The sequence below is a fragment of the Cetorhinus maximus genome, chromosome 12 (genome assembly GCF_964194155.1).
Source record: "Cetorhinus maximus chromosome 12, sCetMax3.hap1.1, whole genome shotgun sequence".
Taxonomy (NCBI): Eukaryota; Metazoa; Chordata; class Chondrichthyes; order Lamniformes; family Cetorhinidae; genus Cetorhinus; species Cetorhinus maximus.
Genome location: NC_135890.1, coordinates 109,037,646 through 109,057,718, shown reverse-complemented (window position 1 = coordinate 109,057,718; position 20,073 = coordinate 109,037,646). Strand labels below are relative to the sequence as shown.

The following is a 20,073-nucleotide window of genomic DNA, read 5'->3' as shown; positions in this document are numbered from 1 at the left end:
GAGAGACCAAAAACCTGTCTGTCCCAGCCTTAAATGGAGCTTCCACAATCGCCTGGGGTAGAGAATTCTGAAGATTCACAACCCTTTGGGTGAAGAAATTTCTCCTCATCTGCCTTAAATGATCTCCCCCTTATTCTGAGACTGTACCCTCGTGTTCTTGATTCCCCAGCCAGCGGAAACCTCCTCACTGTCTATCCTGTCAAGCCCCTTCAGAATCTTGTATGGTACGAGGGGACATAAGTTCAAGGTGAGGGGCAGGAGGTTTAGGGGGAATGTGAGGAAAAACTTTTTTACCCAGAGGGCGGTGATGGTCTGGAATGCGCTGCCTGGGAGGGTGGTGGAGACGGGTTGCCTCACATCCTTTAAAAAGCACCTGGATAAGCACTTGGCACGTCATAACATTCAAGGCTATGGGCCAAGTGCTGGTAAATGGGATTAGGTAGGTCAGGTGTTTCTCACGTGTCAGTGCAGACTCGATGGGCCGAAGAGCCTCTTCTGCACTCTGAGATTCTGTTTCATTGAGATCACCTCTCATTCTTCTAAACTCCAGAGAATATAGACCCAGTTTAGTCAGCCTCTTATCATAGAACAGCCTCTCATCCCTAGTTTTAGTCCCTACCCGAAATGTCACTCTGTAGAGGGCATCAAGGTATTGGGTCCTGTCTTTGCCAGATGTTAAGTGCACTTTCCAAAGAGTCATTGAATAGCTGGAAGTATTTTTATCCCTAATCTGAAGGCACTGGGGTTAACTAAACACAGCCTAGAAAGTGGATATGGAAATTTCTTGATCTTTTGTTTGGTATTAGACTCCCCCAGTCGTAACCACCACTTCTCTCCCCTTGTGACTGCGCCTCCCCCAACGTCCCCCCATAAATCGTATTAACAGATGCAATAGGAAAGTACTCATTTTGTTTGAGATAGTCTTTATTGGACTTCAAGGAACTGGTTCCACAGGTCATGGATGAGTCAAATCACACCAACTGCTGTATTCATAGTTACATCTGTTGCCATGTACAGATCTAATAGGCAACTGTCAAATTTAGGACAAAAATAAAAATACCTGGAAAAACTCAGCTGGTCTGACAGCATCTGCGGAGAGGAACACAGTTAACGTTTTGAGTCCGCATGACTCTTCAACAGAACTAAGGAAAAATAGAAGAGGTGAAATATAAGCTGGTTTTGGTGGGGGGAGTGGTGGGACAAGTAGAGCTGGATGGAGGTCAGAGAGAGGAGCAATACTTCTTCAAGGTAGGCATTCAAATTTAGGATATGTTTTAAAATGTAAGGGGATGTATTTTGAGGTTCAAACATGTTTTGAGTTGGGTAAAGAAACTGAAATTTTGAAAATGCTGGTGAATCATAAAGATGGCAATTTTACAGAACTCTATATTGATATGAGAACTACCAAAGCCCCTCTGGGTTAAGATTATTCCATCTATTACTTGCTTTGGAGGCTAATTAAAAATTGGTGCCAGCTATCCTAAACCAATCGTTTTTTTTACACAAGAGGCCCCTGTAATTGTCCTAAGAGAATAGACCATCGAGGAGAGGTGATTGTTGAGTGACTAAGTTACAAGCCTTTATTACATCATTCCTGATCATTTACCCTATAGCTCTTCTCCCTGCTTGAGCAGAACAGTTCCTTATCAAGCTATTTCCATTGTGAGGATACCTGATGAACTGCAGGTAATAAAGTATATGTTTGCAGGAACAAGGGTACATAGAGTTGTCACTAGTGGTGCTTCATTGATCAGAGCTATGGAGAGAAAAGTTGAGATTGATGGATTCATGTCAAGAGATAATGAGTATTTGTAATTCAAGTAGATCCTTGTATCCTTGTAAGACTTGAGGTTAACACTTGTTTTCTGCTAGATACCAGTAAATGCTGATAGTAGACCATTTATGGTAGGAGAATAACTGATTCATTATGTAAGGAAGGGTTTCTTTGTGCCAAGACACATTCATTGGACTTTGATCTCACATTGAAGAAGCTTCTGCCTTGAACTTTTTGTCAGCAGTTTGTTTCTAACATATGCATATGTGTAATAAGGTACAATAAGTACCTTTTTAATTTCTATTATGTTGGCAGCCCATTAATTTTTATTGCAGAGTTCAGACTTTTGCCAACTAATTTGTTCTGTTACCAGGCGAGCGGGGAGTAGAACTATTAGTAAATTCTGTTGAATTTTAGGCTGGATAGTAGAGCTGAATCTAATGGACCCTCAAGACAAAGAGGCTGGATTTTATCTTGTAGACTGAAGCTGTGTGGGACATAACCAAATGTCAAATAACCAATGAAAAAAATCTTTTTGAGGGCAAAGATAAATGCATTGGAGGTGAAGAGAAGGGAATCCACTTGAGGCGTTGCACAGAATATGGGGGAATCATTTGGAGTTGGTGATTGAGCTACTTGAAATAGTGTGTCAGGAGCCACTGATGATGTGAATTGAATATATTCTGTTGGAAGGCTTGATATCAAATGCATTAGTGTTCTGAAAGGTACAAGTTTCATGAGCACGCCAGCATTTGGCAAAAGGAAGGATGTGTCTGTTTTGGGAAAAAAATATTTTGCATGGTTTTATTGTAGTATTAAATGCTCTTGCTCCTTGGGAAATAATAAGTTACCTTTAATGTTGAAATGCTAGGTTTACAGCAATTGTTGCTTTCCAGAACATTGATACTTATATTTTGGCATTTACTGAAGATTCAGCAACGGGATACTAACTCCTTTTTTTGGGATGGAGTACTGAGTGTCCCAGTTGTCACCTCTTAGGTTTGCGTCCATCTCTTTTACAGCTCTGAATCCTTCCAGTCAGGCTTCCATCACTCCCACAGCACCAAAGTGACTGTGGTGCATTATCCCTTCTTGCCTTTGGTGTACTGGTGACACTGGCAAGGTTGTGTTTATTGTTCATTCCTAGTTGCTCCTGAGAAGTTGCTGGGGCTACTTCATTTAGTTAGCTCCATATTGTGAGGCAACAGTTACATTTTAGGCCAGATTGGGTAGGGATGGAAAGTTTCTGTCGTGGAAGGACAAAAATTAATTGGATTGTTGCAAACATCTTCAATCTTTTTTTGGTGCAAGCCCATTTAACAGGTTAATTGAGTTTAGTTTCTTAACTTACCTTAGTGAGATTTGAAATTATGATTTCTGGATTCCTAGCATGGTACCATGACCACAGGGCCACTGTACCTTTTTCCATTGTACCATCCACCATGTCTCCCCTCTATTGTCCAGCTCCACCAGACTGCCCTTGCTTGGTTCACATGCACCTATTTGATTGCATCTAGAACATCTATATGTAATTGTTTCTCTTCCTACACTGCACCTTCATATCTGGAATCCTCCTTAGGTTTTATAACCTTTCCTTTGAGACCGGCTGAGCTGTAACTTTACAGAGGAAGTGCACTTGAAGTGATATAATTACTTGTGAAGCAAAATGGCTCCAATGCATTATGTGTGGGTTATCTTGCTTTTGTTAGTTTGAATACACAAATTGCATTAATAGCATCCTTTTGAAATAGATTGATTAATTGTAATAAGCATTGTCTATTTTTAATGACTTGTTTACAGTGTCACGTTGTATTCACCATATAAATCACAACATAACTTGTCTTAATAGACTCAAACGTTTACAGCACAGAAGGAGGCTATTCGGTCCATCATGTCCACACCGGTCAACAAAGATCTTTATAGCTGGTGCAGATCAGTGTAGACTTTCAATGGGGAAAACTGATCTGCATTGGTGGCATGAGCTCAGCGAGCTCAGCAAGCACACGCCCATCAAAATGGAGTGGCAGCATTTTCTGTTTTTACTCATTCACTGAATGTGGGTGTCACTGGCAGGTCTGGCCCATTCCTAAATGCCCTTGAGAAGGTGGGTGGGTGAGCCTTCTGTTTGAAATGGCATCATCTCCTTGGGCTCGAAGACAAACCTCTGTAGTGCACCTGCAATGGCACTTCAAATACTTTAGAACATGCTGCCAAAATTGGGCTGTTGTTATCTGTAGTTTTGTAAGATGGAGAGCATTTTCCACAATCCAAAACGCAGTTACTCCTGTACTGGGAGCCCCAACATTAAAAACCTCTTCTTGATAAAATTAAAACCATGCTTCCAAACGAAGTTATACCAACACAGCCAGAATATTGGAAAGTAATTTATAAAAATGTGCCCCTCGGTCAGGTGTAAAAAGAAAATTTTCTATTTAGAAATAAAATTATATAAAGGCAATAAAGTCATGCGCACAATTTTGACAGTTGCAAACCCTGGTTCATAGGTTGCAAAGACCTGGTGACTATAACTTGATAATCATAAAGTAGTAATGCTGCTGCTGTTCATAGCTAGTGGGCAATTGTGACTTGACTATTCAGCGATGTCTAATATATGAAATAATGCTTCCATGTGTGACTTGTCTTGTTTATACTTTTAAATAATTTTCACTGTCTCTTAGAACTGATTCTTCCTCCACACTCATTTCCAATGTTACCACTGTACAATGCATAGGTCAATGCATAGGGCAATGTCTGCACATTGCAAGTGTCTTGCATTGATTGTCTTTATGTCGTTAAAAGGGGGCAAGTAGTGGATAAGGACCATGGGCAAGCCTGGCACCCATGGACCTTTTGTATAGCAACCAGATGCTCATTCTTAATATAGAGATACAGACTGTAAGTACTGACAGACCAAATAGCTATGGACATCAAATTTGCATCTGACCATGTTTTTAACTGATGTGCACTCACTTGCACCTTCTAGCCATGGTCACTGGATAGTGATAGATGTGGGCATCCTATTTCCCCCCTTAGCTCCCTTATCCAATGTCAGGAATACTGAGGACAAGTCCACAATTAAACTCGGGATCTTCCTGCACTGTTTTTATGAAGACGTTGCAACCTAGCCTTTATTTTTGTGAGAGTTTTTATATTTCAAAGGTATCACATCTTGACTAAATCACTTTTTTTATTTTTTGCAGCATACTTAAATATTTTGAGATGCAAGTTCATTATTGAGGGGAAAATGTGTGTTCAGATGTAATAGATTTGCTGGGCTTTAATATCCCCTTAAGATAGATCCAGTCTTTTATTTGTACACTAACCTTTGCCATTGATGGAAAAAGTGCAGCCTCGACTTGTGCATAACATGGGGCATTTGGTGATGTGGGAATCTGATTTCACTGGAGCAGAACAATTTAATGGGGAAACTGCAGACTGGCTTTGAGAAGGAATCCCAGGGGTTTGTGAACATTTAACATCTTCATTGCTGCTACAAGGTTCTCAATTTGTAAAGTGTGGAAACAAGTGTTGTGTAGCCCTGCATTTGGCAGCTTGCAAAAGAAAAATATCCTGAAGGTTTCCGATAGTAAAATTTTACAGCTGTTGCAATGTCTGTTTAAGTGGTGCTGGGAACAGTGATGTCACTGGGATTAGGAAAATGGAATGGTGCGCATTTTAAAATGTTTGCGCTGTGCCCATTTAAATTTTAGATAAACACTCAGCAGTAGGATTATAGCTTCTATCAGTCCAAAGTTGGGTTGTACCTGAAGGGATCTATGTAACGCTAGAATGATGTGCTGCTGGTTACAGATCTGTTACAAATGATTGGAACAGTTCGAGGAATTGAGTATGTCTCAAGAATTGTGCCATAGCATTAAAGCGCATTAACAAAAGTGAAAAAAACGCCTAACCGGCATTATTGTTGATGTGCTGAATGACCTTCTGACAACACTTGTCTGGTTTGTAACAATGCATTTTATTTTTTGGTGTGGGGAGAAGGAATGTATTATACTTCTGCAGGGGAAATAAAGGCATAGAAAGGGATTCTGCTGCTTCCTCTGTAAATCTACCTTCCTAGAAATGCATACCAGCACCCTGTCACTTTGGGTCTCTTTGAATTTTTTTTTGAATGCTGTAAGCTCATATCATGCGCATGATGGCAACCTGCTGCATAAGTTAATATTTCAAAGTGTCTTAATAAGTTACTTCATTTTGGGTTTCACTCTTGCATGACTATAACCTGACTTGATTTTCTTTTTTCTTCCTCTGAATGCCCAAGTTGATCCTGTGCAACCAGTCAGCAACTGTTGCAAAGGTACTGGCCCAATGACCTGCACAGAATTTCTTTGTAGGGATTTTACAAACCCCTTCCGACAAATTATGTGCATGTGCGTCTATCACTAAATTATTCTCTAATCTTTATTCAGTGCTGACAGCTACAACAGAAGTTATTCAACCTTAATTGTTATGATACAGACACATACCTGATTTAGGTTTACTGCTCACTCTCCTCATGGACATTACATAACTGAAGATTATGATTTGACTGAGCATTATGTTTTGAATTTGTAGAAGGCACACAACGATGAGTTAATGCAGGGGTTTACAGCCACATATCTAACTTTGGCCTCTTAGTTCAGTGCCTAGTGGCTTGCTGCAGCTGCTGATTGTTATTTTGCTCCAACATGGTAATAGCCAAGGTTTCCCAGTATGCATTTGTAGTGAAATTTTCATGAGGATTGCAGGTGCTGAAAAAACTTTCAAAAATAATTTTGGCTATAAATCAAATGACTCATTTGTATAATAATGTCAAGAATTTAGAGCAAATACTTGATGCATATTTAATATGGTAATTTTAATTTATCACTTCAAAAGACTCCCTGCACACGTGACAGACCTAATACTTGTGACAGACTACTAATACTTCACTAAGTTCCCGACTGTGGGATTCTGCTGTGTGCTACTGTGTTGGCCAACTTAACAGTAACGATCACTGTGCTTTCAAATTAATAAGGACTTGAGATATTTCAAAGAGATGTAATAAGGCACTTGATGCACAATTTCGTAATTTAGAAAGTATTTCCAGGCGCAACCTAAATTTGAAAGAAAAAAAATCTGTAATTGTATTGCTGTGCTAGGTTGACAGTTCAAATGGATATAATGTGAAAACGCCACCCGTTTATCGTTCTACTTGACTATTATCTGGTATTAGAACACTGTGAAATTTTTCTTGTGTGCAACCAAGCTTAACTGAAATTTTCACAGCAAGACTTGAGTGAAAGTATGTTTTTAAAACAATTTCCTTGTTTTAAATTTCAGAACCACTCATGAGTTTCTTTTTGGAGCTTTGGCAGAGCTGGTAGACAATGCCAGGTAAGAGCATGATCTTGTTGAAATCTACAACTGTTATCTCTTTCACATTTGGCAACTTCCTTGAAATGATTGAGAGTGAATTGTTGTAGGTCTTTACAGTTGTCCTTTCTACACTTATTCCATGAATCCAATGCCATTAAGGCCAGTTGGATTCTTTATTCCATTTTGTGCTTATCCAACTGAGAAATGTTAATAAATGCACTTTCTTCTTTCCTCCCTTTTGTTTGCTTGCAAACATCAAATTTTCCCAGACCATTCCGCTTGGTTTATGTGAATCATGCACATACACCCTCCTCCCTTTCTTGGTGTACTGACTTAATATCAAATTGACACTCCAGTAAAATGCTTAGGCGGTGTTGTCATTAGAGGTACCATCCTGTGTATGAAGCAATTTGTCTGCCTAATCCATTGGTTAATTTGGGGGTGGGGGGGGCAGCACAGGGCTGGGTGGGCAGGGTCTGCAATGTAATGTGAATGGGACCCATTGTTGTTGGGCATATGCTGTTGGCCATTATGATGATTTCCTTCATCCACTCGAGCGGCACAGCTGGGAGCTTGCACACATGGGATTTTGATGTCAGGCCTTGTGGGGGCAAGGTAAGTGATTGCTGAGTGAGCACTGGGGTTGAGGTGGCTCTGGAAATGGGCGTAACTGAATTAGTGTAGCCTCGAACTGCCTGAGAATCCTGAGAAAGGAGACAAGAGGCCCAGAAACATTGGAAATGGATTTCTATTGCTGGAGGATAGGAAAGAGCCACAATGTCAGCCTTGTCTAGGAGCCTGGAATGACAATCAAGCCAAGTTTCATTTTCTGAGTATGGCAACTGAGCCTGTGACTAGGCCCAGACTGAATTTGTGATCACAGTTACTGGTGGTGTTCCAATAGCAGAAATGCTACCCACTAGGCAGCATGTCAGCAATGTCCCAGCATAGATGGGTCTGTGAACAGCAGAGGAAAAAAAATCCTGAAATATTCAGCAGCTGTGCTGTTGGTAGGTGAGAGACAGAGGATTGCACCTAAAACTCCCAACTGAAATGACCAAGCCCAATACCACTCATGGCAGAGCAGAAAGGTGTCATGCGGTGCAGTATTGAACAGGCATGTTGTTGAACCTTTAGGGTTACCTTCCTGCTGAAGGGAAGATGAAGATTTTTCTCAATGCTACATCAGTATTCTCTCTATTGGATAGCCCTGTTGAAATTCCATGCATGTCCCTTTATCAGGACATTGCTAAACTTTACATTCAGAAATATAAATGTGCAAGGAGCTTATAGTATAATTATAGATGGGAGGGGGTTGTCCATGATTACTAATTCATTTGAAAAAGGGTCTTCAACCAAATAAGTTTCAGAAACATTGTCCTGTGCATTGTTTCAAGATGAACTGGGATTTCTACTATGAGTATTCATCTGGTTGTTGTTTCTGGAAATTTTGCTAGCACAGAATGGTTGTTGTGTTTGGCTGCATAAGAGTCATGGTAGTTCAGAGCAGTTAATTTTGCAAAGCACTAAGACGTTCCAGTGTGGTAAGGTGCTATACAAATGCTATTGTATACATATATATTGAACAATTCATTGGAACACAATGAGGTATTTGAAAGACTGCTTGAGTCACTGATCAGAATGCTGTTTTAGTAACAACATCTTCCAGTGCTTTTTCTTTCTCAGAATTTTCAGTTTCAGCATGGCCAATGATGTGCCAAAATTTAAGTTGTAGATTTGAAAGGAATACAATTCTTATTTTTTGGTAATTGGTTACTTCCCTTTAGGTAATTACCTGTATCTTCCCTGGCAAGTATAAAACTAGGAAATCTGTTGCTAACCCTTTAAACCTAAGCTAACCTAAACTGGCATTTATGTAGTGTCTTTAATGTAATATGTCCCAATGCTCTACGCAGGAGTTACTATCAAACGAAGTTTGACAATGCGGAACATGAGATATTAAGGCAGACGAACGGGTGAAGACTGGGGTTTTAAGGAGTGTGTTAAAGGAAAAAAACAGCGGTTTAGGAAGAAAATTCACCTAACCTCTTACCCCTCTCATATTTCCCATATGTGGATGAAACATTTGCTATATTTAAATCTGCAGCTGCATTTAACAATTTCTTTACATGTCGTAATGAGCTCCATCCTGTGCTTAAATTCACCTATGAAATGGAGCAGTCAAGGAAAGGGAGTTCATTTGACGTACTAGTTGAGAAATCTACCAGGGGATTTTGCACCACAGTCGACGCCAAGCCTACCTTCACTTGTCCGTTATATGTGTTGGGATTCTTACAGTCCCACACACTATAAAATTGATCTTATTGGCAACCTTGTAAATTGGGCCTGAGCTCACCATGCAAGCTTGATGCTGAAATAGGGCGCATCAGAGACATCCTGCAGGATAATGGCTATCTTGATTGATCATTTTGCGCTGTATTTCACGCAAACTCATGAATGGGCCTAAGGCTGTCACTTTTGGGCCCTGAGAGGTGCCCAGTCTACCTCAGATTATCCTGGAAGGGCAAGGTATCTCAAAAATTTGAGCTACAGGTGAAGCTAGCTGTTTCACGCTGCTACTATGCAGTAGCAACATGAGTGGTATTCGCCACTAACAGGATGCTGCTGTCAAGCCAAAAGGACGTTCTGCCTATCTCACAAATAAGTAATTTGGTATATGAATTTCAGTGCTAGTATGATGCTAGGTATGTAGGCCGTATGTCCCAAAGACTGGTGGATAGTATCAAACAGCATGTTCCAGTTGCCATTAATAACAGGCAGGGTACAAGCCGTACCCAACCAGCCTGTGCTTGCAAAACTCAAAACACAGTGTCCAACATTAGATGTGATTCCACGATTGTACAACATTTGCTAAATAATCCTCAATGTACTAAGAATTACGCTGACAATTTAAGAATGTCAGTTGGGCTCGCGGTATGGCGCATTTCCAAGTACTGGAAGCTACATATATTAATACACAGGGCCCTGTTCTTTGCAGACAGAACATGTACATACATTGCGTCTGTTTCAACTGAACAAAATAAGTGACAGCCATTTGCTGACTCAGACCTCGGGGGCAATGCCTTGACCAATCAGGGTCAAGTTACTTGGTTTAAATTTCAAACAATGCTTTGCAGTTAACTGTCGGTACCATCAGTGATCCATGTCAATGGCACTTGCCAACCAATCAACATTCTCTTCTCACAGTATAAATTGTTGCTTTGTCCCTTATATTGGTATTCTTGCGCGTGTCCTGATGAGTGCAAGAAGAAGAGCTTAGACAGGTCTCACTTTTCAGCAATACTCAAGTTCTGTACTACTAAAGAATGAGAATTTTAAAATGGAGGCATTGGGTCCTGATTTAGCAATGTAGATCAGTCATTGGTGAATGTGACCCAATGTGAGTTAGGACATAGCAAAGTTTTGAATGACCTATAGACGGTAGAGCATGGTTGGCCACCCTGGAGTGCAGTGGAATTATCAAGCCTACAGGTAACGAAGGCATGGATGAGAGTTTCAACAGCAGATGAGTGAAGCAGAGTTGGGCAATTTCATGGAGGTGGAAATAAGCAGTCTTTATAATGTTGTAGATAAGTGGTCAAATATGACACCAAGGTTACAAACAGTCTAGTTCAGCCTCAGCAGTTGCCAGGGAGAGGGATGGAGTCGGTGGCTAGGGAATGGAGTTTGTGATTTTAGATAAGAGCCGTTTCGACACACTGGCAGGAGTGGAAACCTGATTGGAGGGATTCAGTCATTGAATTCTGGGAAAGATGGGTAAGCAGTTGGGATGTAGCAATACATCCAAAGGCTTGAGAGGAAAGGGAGGTTGGAGATGGGGTTGTAATTTTCAAGGACACAGGAGTGGATGACGTTTTCAGACTTGATGGAGAGGGGGCAGTTAATACACTGCCTAATTGGGTTGCTGAGAAATATACAAGAGCAGCCTACAGGCTTGTGTGTGGGCAAGGTGCTTGGCATTTTCCACAGCAACAATATGGGAACATAATATGTAGAAAGTTTGCATGACCTAAGTTTTATCCTGACATTTCGTTATAAATCTGCTAAACCTCTGACACGGCTGCCATGTATTCCATTATTTAAGGCTTAAAGCACCGTGGCATGTTTCTACTGATTTTTCATGCATTCTGGGCGAGACTAGGTCGGGCTGTGTTCTCCAGCGATAATGGCAAACATTCATATTACCCTGCCACAATGGCTCAACCAACAGTGCATAGAGTTTTAAAAAACAAAAGATTCAAAGCAGATCACTCAACACCTGAAAAAGAAAGCTAGGTCAACATTTGTGTGTAAAGTCTGATGAAGGAACCTTAGTTTCCTATGGAATCACCTCTTCCTGTATCTTTTTTCCAGAATTTTTCATTTCAGATTTTACCATTGCAGTTTTCTTTCATAATCCACTCTAGAATGGGTCATAGAATGGTTACAGCATAGAAGAAGGCCATTTGGCCTGTTGTGTTTGTGTCGTTTACAGCAGGCAACTCCGCTAACCCTAGTGGGGAGGCGGTGGCGTGGTAGTGTTGTCTCTGGACTAGTAATCTAGAGACCCAGGGTAATGCTGTGGGGACCTGGGTTTAAATCCCACCGTGGTGGAATTTGAATTCAATAAAAATCTAATGATGACCATGAAACCATTTTTGATTGTCGTAACAGCCCATCTGGTTCACTTCAGTAGAAGGAAATCTACTGTCCTTATCTGGTCTGACCTACATGTGACTGATTCACAGCAATGTGGTGGACTCTTAAATGCCCTCTGAAATGGTCTAGGAAGCCAATCCATTACATCAAACCACCACAAAGTCTATAAGGAATGGAGCCAGACGGACCAGTCGGCATTGACTTAGGCACCAGAAATGATAACAGCAAACTCGGCCCTGCAAAGTCCTCCTTACTAACATCTGGGGCCTTGTGCCAAAATTATGAGAGCTGTCCCATAGACTAATCAAGCAGCAGCCTGACATAGTCATACTCATGGAAGCAAACCTTACAGATAATGTCCCAGACACCACCATCGCCATTCCTGGATATGTCCTGTCTCACCAGCAGGACAGACCCAGCAGAAGTGGCGGCACAGTGGTGTATAGTCAGGAGGGAGTTGCCCTGGGAGTCATCAACATCAACTCTGGACCCCGTGACGTCTCATGGCATCAGGTCAAACATGGACAAGCAAACCTTCTGCTGATCACCACCTACCACCCCGCCTCAGCTGATGAATCAGTATTCTTCCGTGTTGAACACCACTTGGAGGAAGCACTGAGGGTGGCAAAAGTGCAGAATGTACTCTGGGTGGGGGACTTCAATGTCCATCACAAAGAGTGGCTCAGCAGCACCACTACTAATCCAGCTGGCTGAGCCCTAAAGGACATAGCTGCTAGACTGGGTCTGCGGCAGGTGGTGGGGGAAAAAGGTACATGACCTCATCCTAACCAACCTGTCTACAGCACATGTATCTGTCCATGACAGTATCGATAGAAGTGACCACTGCACAGTCCCTGTGGAAACATAGTCCCATCTTCACATTCAGAATACCCTCCATACTGTTGTGTGGCACTACCACCATGCTAAATAGGATAGATTTCGAAGGGACCTTACAACTCAAGACTGGGCAAACATGAGGCCCTGTGGGCCATCAGCAGCAGCTGAATTGTACTTGAACACTCTCTAACCTCATTGCCCAGCATATCCCCCACTCTACCATTACCGCGAAGCTGGAGGATCAGCCCTGGTTCAATGAAGAGTGCAGGAGCGTACCCAGCACCAGGTATACCTAAAAATGAGGTGTCAACCTGGTGAAGCTAAAATACAGCACTACTTGCTTGCTAAACAGCATAAGCAGCAAGCGATAGACAGAGCTAACCAACGAATCAGATCTAAGCTCTGTGGTCCTGCCACATCCAGTCATGAATGGTGGTGGACAAGTAAACAGCTTACTGGAGGAGGAGGCTCCACAAATATCCTCATCCTCAATGATGGGGGGCCCAGCACATAAATGCAAAAGATAAGGCTGAGGCATTTGCAACAATTCAGCCAGAAGTGCAGATTGGGTGACCCATCTTGGTCTCCTCTGGAGGCCCCCAAAATCACAGATGCTAGTCTTCAGCCAACCTGATTCACTCCACGTGATATCAAGAAACGGCTGAAGCCACTGGCTATTGCAAAGGCTGTGGGCCCTGACAATATTCCGGCAATTATACTGAAGAAGTGCTCCAGAACTTGCCACAACAAACTTAGCCAAGCTTTTCCAGTATAGCTACAGCACTGGCATCTATCTAGCAGTGTGGAAAATTGCCCAGGTATGTCCTGTGCGTAAAATGCAGGACAGATCCAACTTGGCCAATTACCGCCCCATCAGTCTACTCTCGATCATCAGTAAAATGATGGAATGGGTCATCAACACTGCTATTACCGGCGCTTGCTTAGCAATAACCTTCTCACGAATGCTCAGTTTGGATTCCACCACTGAGCTCCTGAACTCATTGCAGCCTTGGTTCAAACATGGACAAAAGAGCTGAACTCCAGAGGTGAGGTGAGAGTGACTGCCCTTGATACCAAGGCATCATTTGGCTGAGTGTGGCATCAAGGAGCCCTAACAAAACTGGAGTCAATGGGAATTGGGTTGAAAATTCTCTGCTGGTTGGAGCCATGCCTAGCATAAAGGAAGTTGGCTCTGGTTGTTGGGGGTCAATCACCTCATTTCCAGGACATCACTGCAGGTGTTCTTCAGGGTAGTGTCCTAGGCCCAACCATCTTCAGCTGCTTTATCAATGACCTTCCTTCCATCATAAGGTCAGAAATGGGGATGTTCGCTGATGATTGCACAATGTTCAGCACCATTCGTGACGACTCAGATACATCCAAATGCAGCAAAGACCTGGACAATATCCAGGCTCGGGCTGACATGTTGCAAGTAACATTCACGCCACACAAGTGCCAGGCAATGACGATCTCCAACACGAGAGTATCTAACTATAGCTCCTTGACATTCAATGGCATTACTATTGCTGAATCCCCCACTATCAACATCCTAGGGGTTACCATTGACCAGAAACTGAATTGAACTAGCCATATAGATAATGTGGTTACAGGAGCAGGTCAGAGGCTAGGAATCCTGCGTCGAGAAACTCATCTCCTGACTCCCCAAAGCCTGTTCACCATCTATAAGGCACAAGTCAGGAGTGTGATGCATTACTCCCCATTTGCCTGGACGAGTGCAACTCCAGCAACACTTGAGAAGCTTGACACCAGCCAGATTAACGCAGCCCGCTTGATTGGCACCCCCTCCACCACCAACGCACAGTGGCAGTAGTCTGTACCATCTACAAGATGCACTGCAGGAACTCACCAAGGCTCCTTAGACAGCACCTTTCAAACTAATGACCACTATCATCTGAAGGACAAGAGCAGCAGACACATGGGAGTACCACCACCTGGAAGTTTCCCCTCCAAACCACTGGCTATCCTTACTTGGAAATATATTGCCGTTAGTTCACTGTCGCTGGGTCAAAATCCTGGAACTCCCTAACTGTGAGTTTACCTGTACCACATGGACTGTGGCGGTTCAAGAAAGTAGCTCACCATCACCAGCGACATCCACATCCCATGAATGAATAAAAAAACCTGGTCCCTAACTAGGCTAGTCCCACTCCTGTGACTTTTCTACCTAGCGCTGCAATTTTTTTCTCTTCAGATAATTATTCAATTACATTTTGAAAGCCACGATTGAACCTGGCTCCACCACACTCAGGTAATGCATCCCAGACTCTAACCACTCACTGTGAGGAAGAAAGGTAACCTAAAACATTAATTCTCTTTCTCCCTCTGCCTGACCTGAGTATTTCCAGCATTTTTTATTCTTATTTCCAATTTCCAGCATTTGCAACATTTTGCTTTTGATACTTATTCTGCTGTTTTTTGCTGTCGTTGAGAAACTTAATGCTTCCAAACATTTTTTGACCCAGCTCATGTCTGAATAATTGGCAGAGTAGTTAATTTATGAAAGATTTATTGAACTGCTTAAAATAAATAATCTACAATGTTACCTTTCACAAGAAATGTTTTGCAAACACAGTTTCGCGCCATGAGCCATGTTGAATCACCGTGTATTAAGCTTAATTTTTTTTTCCCCTGTAATGCGTACAGCTATCAATTTCTCAATAGATAGTAAAACCATACGTACTGCACAGTTCAGTCCGAGGACCCTTTATTATACAAATAAAATGTAAACAAGGATTCTGTGGTTCAGTTGATAGAGTGGAGCTGACTGGAACAGTGTGGTCCAAGGTCTGATGCCTGGTCTGATCTTAAAACGGTGTAGCAGTAGGAGTGCAAAAATCAACCCCAGTGTACTTGTGTTGCAGAATGGGAATCGACCAAAATTCGTCCTTCTGCTGGCAAGCATGCTACAGTGGCATTATCCCGGCATCAATGTGATACCTACATTTTTGAGTAACCTATTGACAGTCCTTGTCCCAACTGATGCATGGATTGGATGAGATACCAGAGGATAACTGTCATTGGTAGATCCCTTCCCCAGCAAGACTCTGTACCTTCAGCAGAGAAGAGAAATCAAAAGCTAGACAGACTGCATACGTGATTGGCAAACAATGAATAGAGGGGATAGAAAATTAGCATAAAATATTGTGCACAAAATTGTTATACTCTGAAATTGGGTTTGGAAAGTTTTCAAGCTCTGCCAGGCTTGCAGCAGGTAAGGACACCCATCTACAGTTAAGCCTTTTGATGAATTCAGCACAGACTTGGGATGCAATTATGTTGCTACTTTGCTTATCTAGTGGGTAGGGGTGGGGTGGCATTAGTTTCCTGAAGAGGCCACAAGAAACACTGCTGTCAACATGAAAGCAAGCATTGGGGATTGGTTAACAGACAGAAAACAGAGTAGAGATAAACAGGCCATTTTAAGTGCAGAGTTGGGTACTGGATCAGTGCTGAGGCTTCAGCTGTTTACAATCTATATTAATGACTTGGAGGCATTACTCTCAGTTCCTTCATCCAAGCTTGCTGACAATCAAAAGCTTGGTTAGACAGTAAGCTGTGAGAAAGACAGGTTGCAAAGGGATATAGATAGGCTAAGCAAGTGGGCACATAGAATGTAATGCATGGAAATGTAAAGTTATTCTCTTTAATAGGATGAATAGAAAATCAGAGTTGGTTTTAAATGGTGAGAAGCTTTTAACTGGTACTCAGCAATTTGGGTACCCTCGTACAAGAAACGCATAGAACGCAGGTACTGCAGGCGGTTAGATAGGCAAATGGCATGTTGGCCTATATTGCAAAGGAATTTGAGTACCAGAATAATAAAGTCTTGCCACAGCTGTATAGGGCTTTGGTGAGACTACATCAGAATACTGCGTACAATTTTGATCTCCTTGTGTAAGGAAGGATATAATTGGCAGTGCAGCAGAGGTTCACTGGAATTATTTCTGAAATAAGAGAGCTGTCCTACAATGAGAGTTTGAGCAGAATGGGCCTATGCTCTGAAGTTCAGCGAATAAGAAGTGATTGCTTTGAAAGGTGTAGGATTTGAAGGGGGTTTGACTGGGTAGACATTGAGGGATTGTTTCCCCGGGCTGGTGAGTCTTGAACTTGGGGGCATGGTCTCAGGATAAGGGGTCAATCATTTAAGACTGAGATGAGGAGGGATTTTGAATTGTTAGAATCATCAATCACAGGTGACTGTGAAAGTTCAGTCATAAAAGATATTCAAGGCCGAGGTAGATTTTTGGACTTTAGGATAATCTGGGATCAGAACAGGAAACTAAAATTGAGGTCAAAGGTCAACCATGACCTTACTGAATGTCAAAGAAAGCTTGAGGGCCTGTATGACCTACTCTTAGATTCTTATATAACTCAAATCTTTTCTAAACCCTGTTTGACACTTGGTAACATCTTGATTCCAATATCTGATTTGCCTTCCAATTGGGGTTGAAGACATATTACTGCACTAAAATGTTAGAAATGAAATAAAATTGTGTATTTAATGGCTTTTGTATTTAATTTTTCTCCATTCCAATACCATTAATATAAATTACAGAATTAAAAACTGAAAATGGTGGAGAAACACAGGTCATAGTAACTGAAAAGAGAATAAACAAGTTGCTGTTTTGGATAAAGGCATTAACCTATTTTAAAATTTTGATAGACTTTCTGTACGTTTTCTCAATTTTCTGTTCTTTCAAATTTCTGTTTAAAGAAATGAGTCAGTTGACCATTGTCTCAACATGTATTTGTAGCTCTGAAGTCAGGTACCCATTTGGAAAAGGATGGGGGGTGGTGACAGGGAGGAATTAAGACTTATAAAAAATAATGTGAGATCTCTGTACTGTATCATGCTATATTTAATGTGAATTACATAATAGAGTACCTATTTTCTGTCACTACAAGAAGCTCTCTTTTCCATAATTTGCCAGCATTCTGTACAGCCCAAATGCCCAGTCCTGAAAAAGTGACTGTAGGGGACCTTCAAAGATTTTACCTTTGGTGTCTTGGGCAGTATGCCCTCAAATTAAATTTTCCATCTCAGATTTCAATCAATTACTTATTTCTTTCTCTGTTAAATTTTATAGGGATGCAGCTGCTACTAGAGTGGACATTTACGCTGGTGAGTTAAGGTGTAATCACTTTTATCTATCTAAATTAATAAGGTCCATGAAAAAGAAAATCCTGAAACTAGGGATTGTGGTGGACCACAAGTGCCAGTGCAAGTCTGCACCCAGTAATATCCCCCAAGTGGTAAATTCAGATTCCTGTCGTGCTGAGGTGATGAGCTGGATAGAGACTGGCTGGCTGTTTCTGAGAAGAAAGAAAAATTAGCTAGTTACTGTCCCTTGGCTGCTCTCCAACACCTGAGAACAGGTTGTTGAATACTGGCAAAGGTCTGGGAGAAGGTCTACTGCTCACGCAGTCGGGCAGGAAATTTCATGTGGATTCTGCCTTGAGAAACCGATGAATGATGGCCCTCAAAAGCACACCATGTACACACCAGTTTCATGTCTTGTCGTGACCTGGGTTTTGGTTGCATCAGTTCTGCACTTGGTTCGATGAATATCACACCATGGAACAATTATGCCTCAATGTACACGATGAGCTGTAATAAAATTGTATAAATAGAAACACAAGTTTATGCCATTCCAGAACAGAATTGTTCAGGCCTTATTGTCATTTGTATGAAGGCATAATTCAGTTGAACACTTAAAGGGTGATGTGGGGGCAGGGTGAAACATTTGATATTTTTTTAATGGTCTCCAAAGCACCTTTCTGGAACCTCTTTGTTCACTTTTTGTACGATGTAGCTGTTTAAATTGCCTTTCTCTCTTTTATCTCACTTCTGGGATAGAGGTCCAAGGGTGCTGGTAATCCTACAGTGCCACATCTAAGTAGCTATTGCTCATATGAACCTAGATATTGTAAGTTGTTTAACCATGAAGGGCACCCTCTCCTCGCCCCAGCCTTTGTTGCATGCACTTTCCAGCAGGGGTTATTATAAAGTGATATTAGTTTGTGCCAATTTTTTTGTGTATACGTTATTTGTGCATCTGATCTACATACAGACCTAATTTAATTGAATGAACTAAAATACAAATTAAATTCTACACTGGTATTAACAAAATTTGTTGATTGTCTTCTTGGATAATGGGTAGACATAGTTAAGAAATTGTAAATCAGCAAATGGGAGGAACAGATTCAGGTAGTGCAGCGATAAAGAAAATAAACTAAATGATCGCAGTAAAGAACGCAAATTAATTAAATAATTGGTGAAGAATAAATGGAGAAGAGCTTTGTTTGGTAATTTACTGCGGCTTCTTGGCAATTGCATCAGCAAAAAAGGCAATGTAGGCTAAGGAAGGGGAGACAAGCTGAGGTTTTTCCAGTAATCAAGCCACATGAAGCAAGGGTAATATTTGGGCCACACAAGTGCTGGGCAATGACCATCTCCAACAAGAGAGAATCTTAACCATCTCAGAATCACAGAGTGCAGAAGAGGCCCTTCGGCCCATCGAGTCTGCACCAACACATGAGAAACACCTGACCGACCTACCTAATCCCATTTACCAGCACTTGGTCTATAGCCTTGAATGTTATGACGTGCCAAGTGCTCATCCAGGTACTTTTTAAAGGATGCGAGGCAACCCGCCTCCACCACCCTCCCAGTCAGTGCATTCAAGACCGTCACCACCCTCTGGGTAAAAATGTTTTTCCTCACACCCCCCCTAAACCTCCTGCCCCTCACCTTGAACTTATGTCCCCTTGTGACTGACCCTTCAACTAAGGGGAACAGCTGCTCCCTATCCACCCTGTCCATGCCCCTCAAAATCTTGTACACCTCGATCAGGTCGCCCCTCAGTCTTCTCTGCTCCAACGAAAACAACCCAAGTCTATCCAACCTCTCTTCATAACTTAAATGTTTCATCCCAGGCAACATCCTGGTGAATCTCCTCTGCACCCCCTCCAGTGCAATCACATCCTTCCTATAATGTGGCGACCAGAACTGCACACAGTACTCCAGCTGTGGCCTCACTAAGGTTCTATACAACTCCAACACGATCTCCCTACTTTTGTAATCTATTCCTCGATTGATAAAGGCAAGTGTCCCATATGCCTTTTTCACCACCCCACTAACATGCCCCTCCACCTTCAGAGATCTATGGACACATACGCCAAGGTCCCTTTGTTCCTCAATTTCCTAGTGTCATGCCGTTCATTGAATACTTCCTTATCAAACTACTCCTTCCAAAGTGTATCACCTCACACTTTTCAGGGTTAAATTCCATCTGCCACTTATCTGCCCATTTGACCATCCCGTCTATATGTTTCTGTAGCCCAAGACACTCAACCTCACTGTTAACCACCCGGCCAATCTTTGTGTCATTTCCCCTTGATGTTTAACGGCATTACCATTACTGAAT

At 41.9% G+C, this 20,073-nt stretch overlaps 1 protein-coding gene across 1 annotated transcript in view; it reads left to right on the top strand.

Annotated features, from left to right (window-relative positions):
* The window catches only part of morc2 (MORC family CW-type zinc finger 2), an 86,731-nt gene that overhangs the window by 3,405 nt on the left and 63,253 nt on the right, over positions 1–20,073 (top strand). The window contains exons 2-3 of the mRNA XM_078554365.1: positions 7,094–7,147; positions 17,734–17,768. Of these exons, the coding sequence (XP_078410491.1) occupies positions 7,094–7,147; positions 17,734–17,768 (89 nt within the window). The remainder of the gene's footprint in view (positions 1–7,093; positions 7,148–17,733; positions 17,769–20,073) is intronic.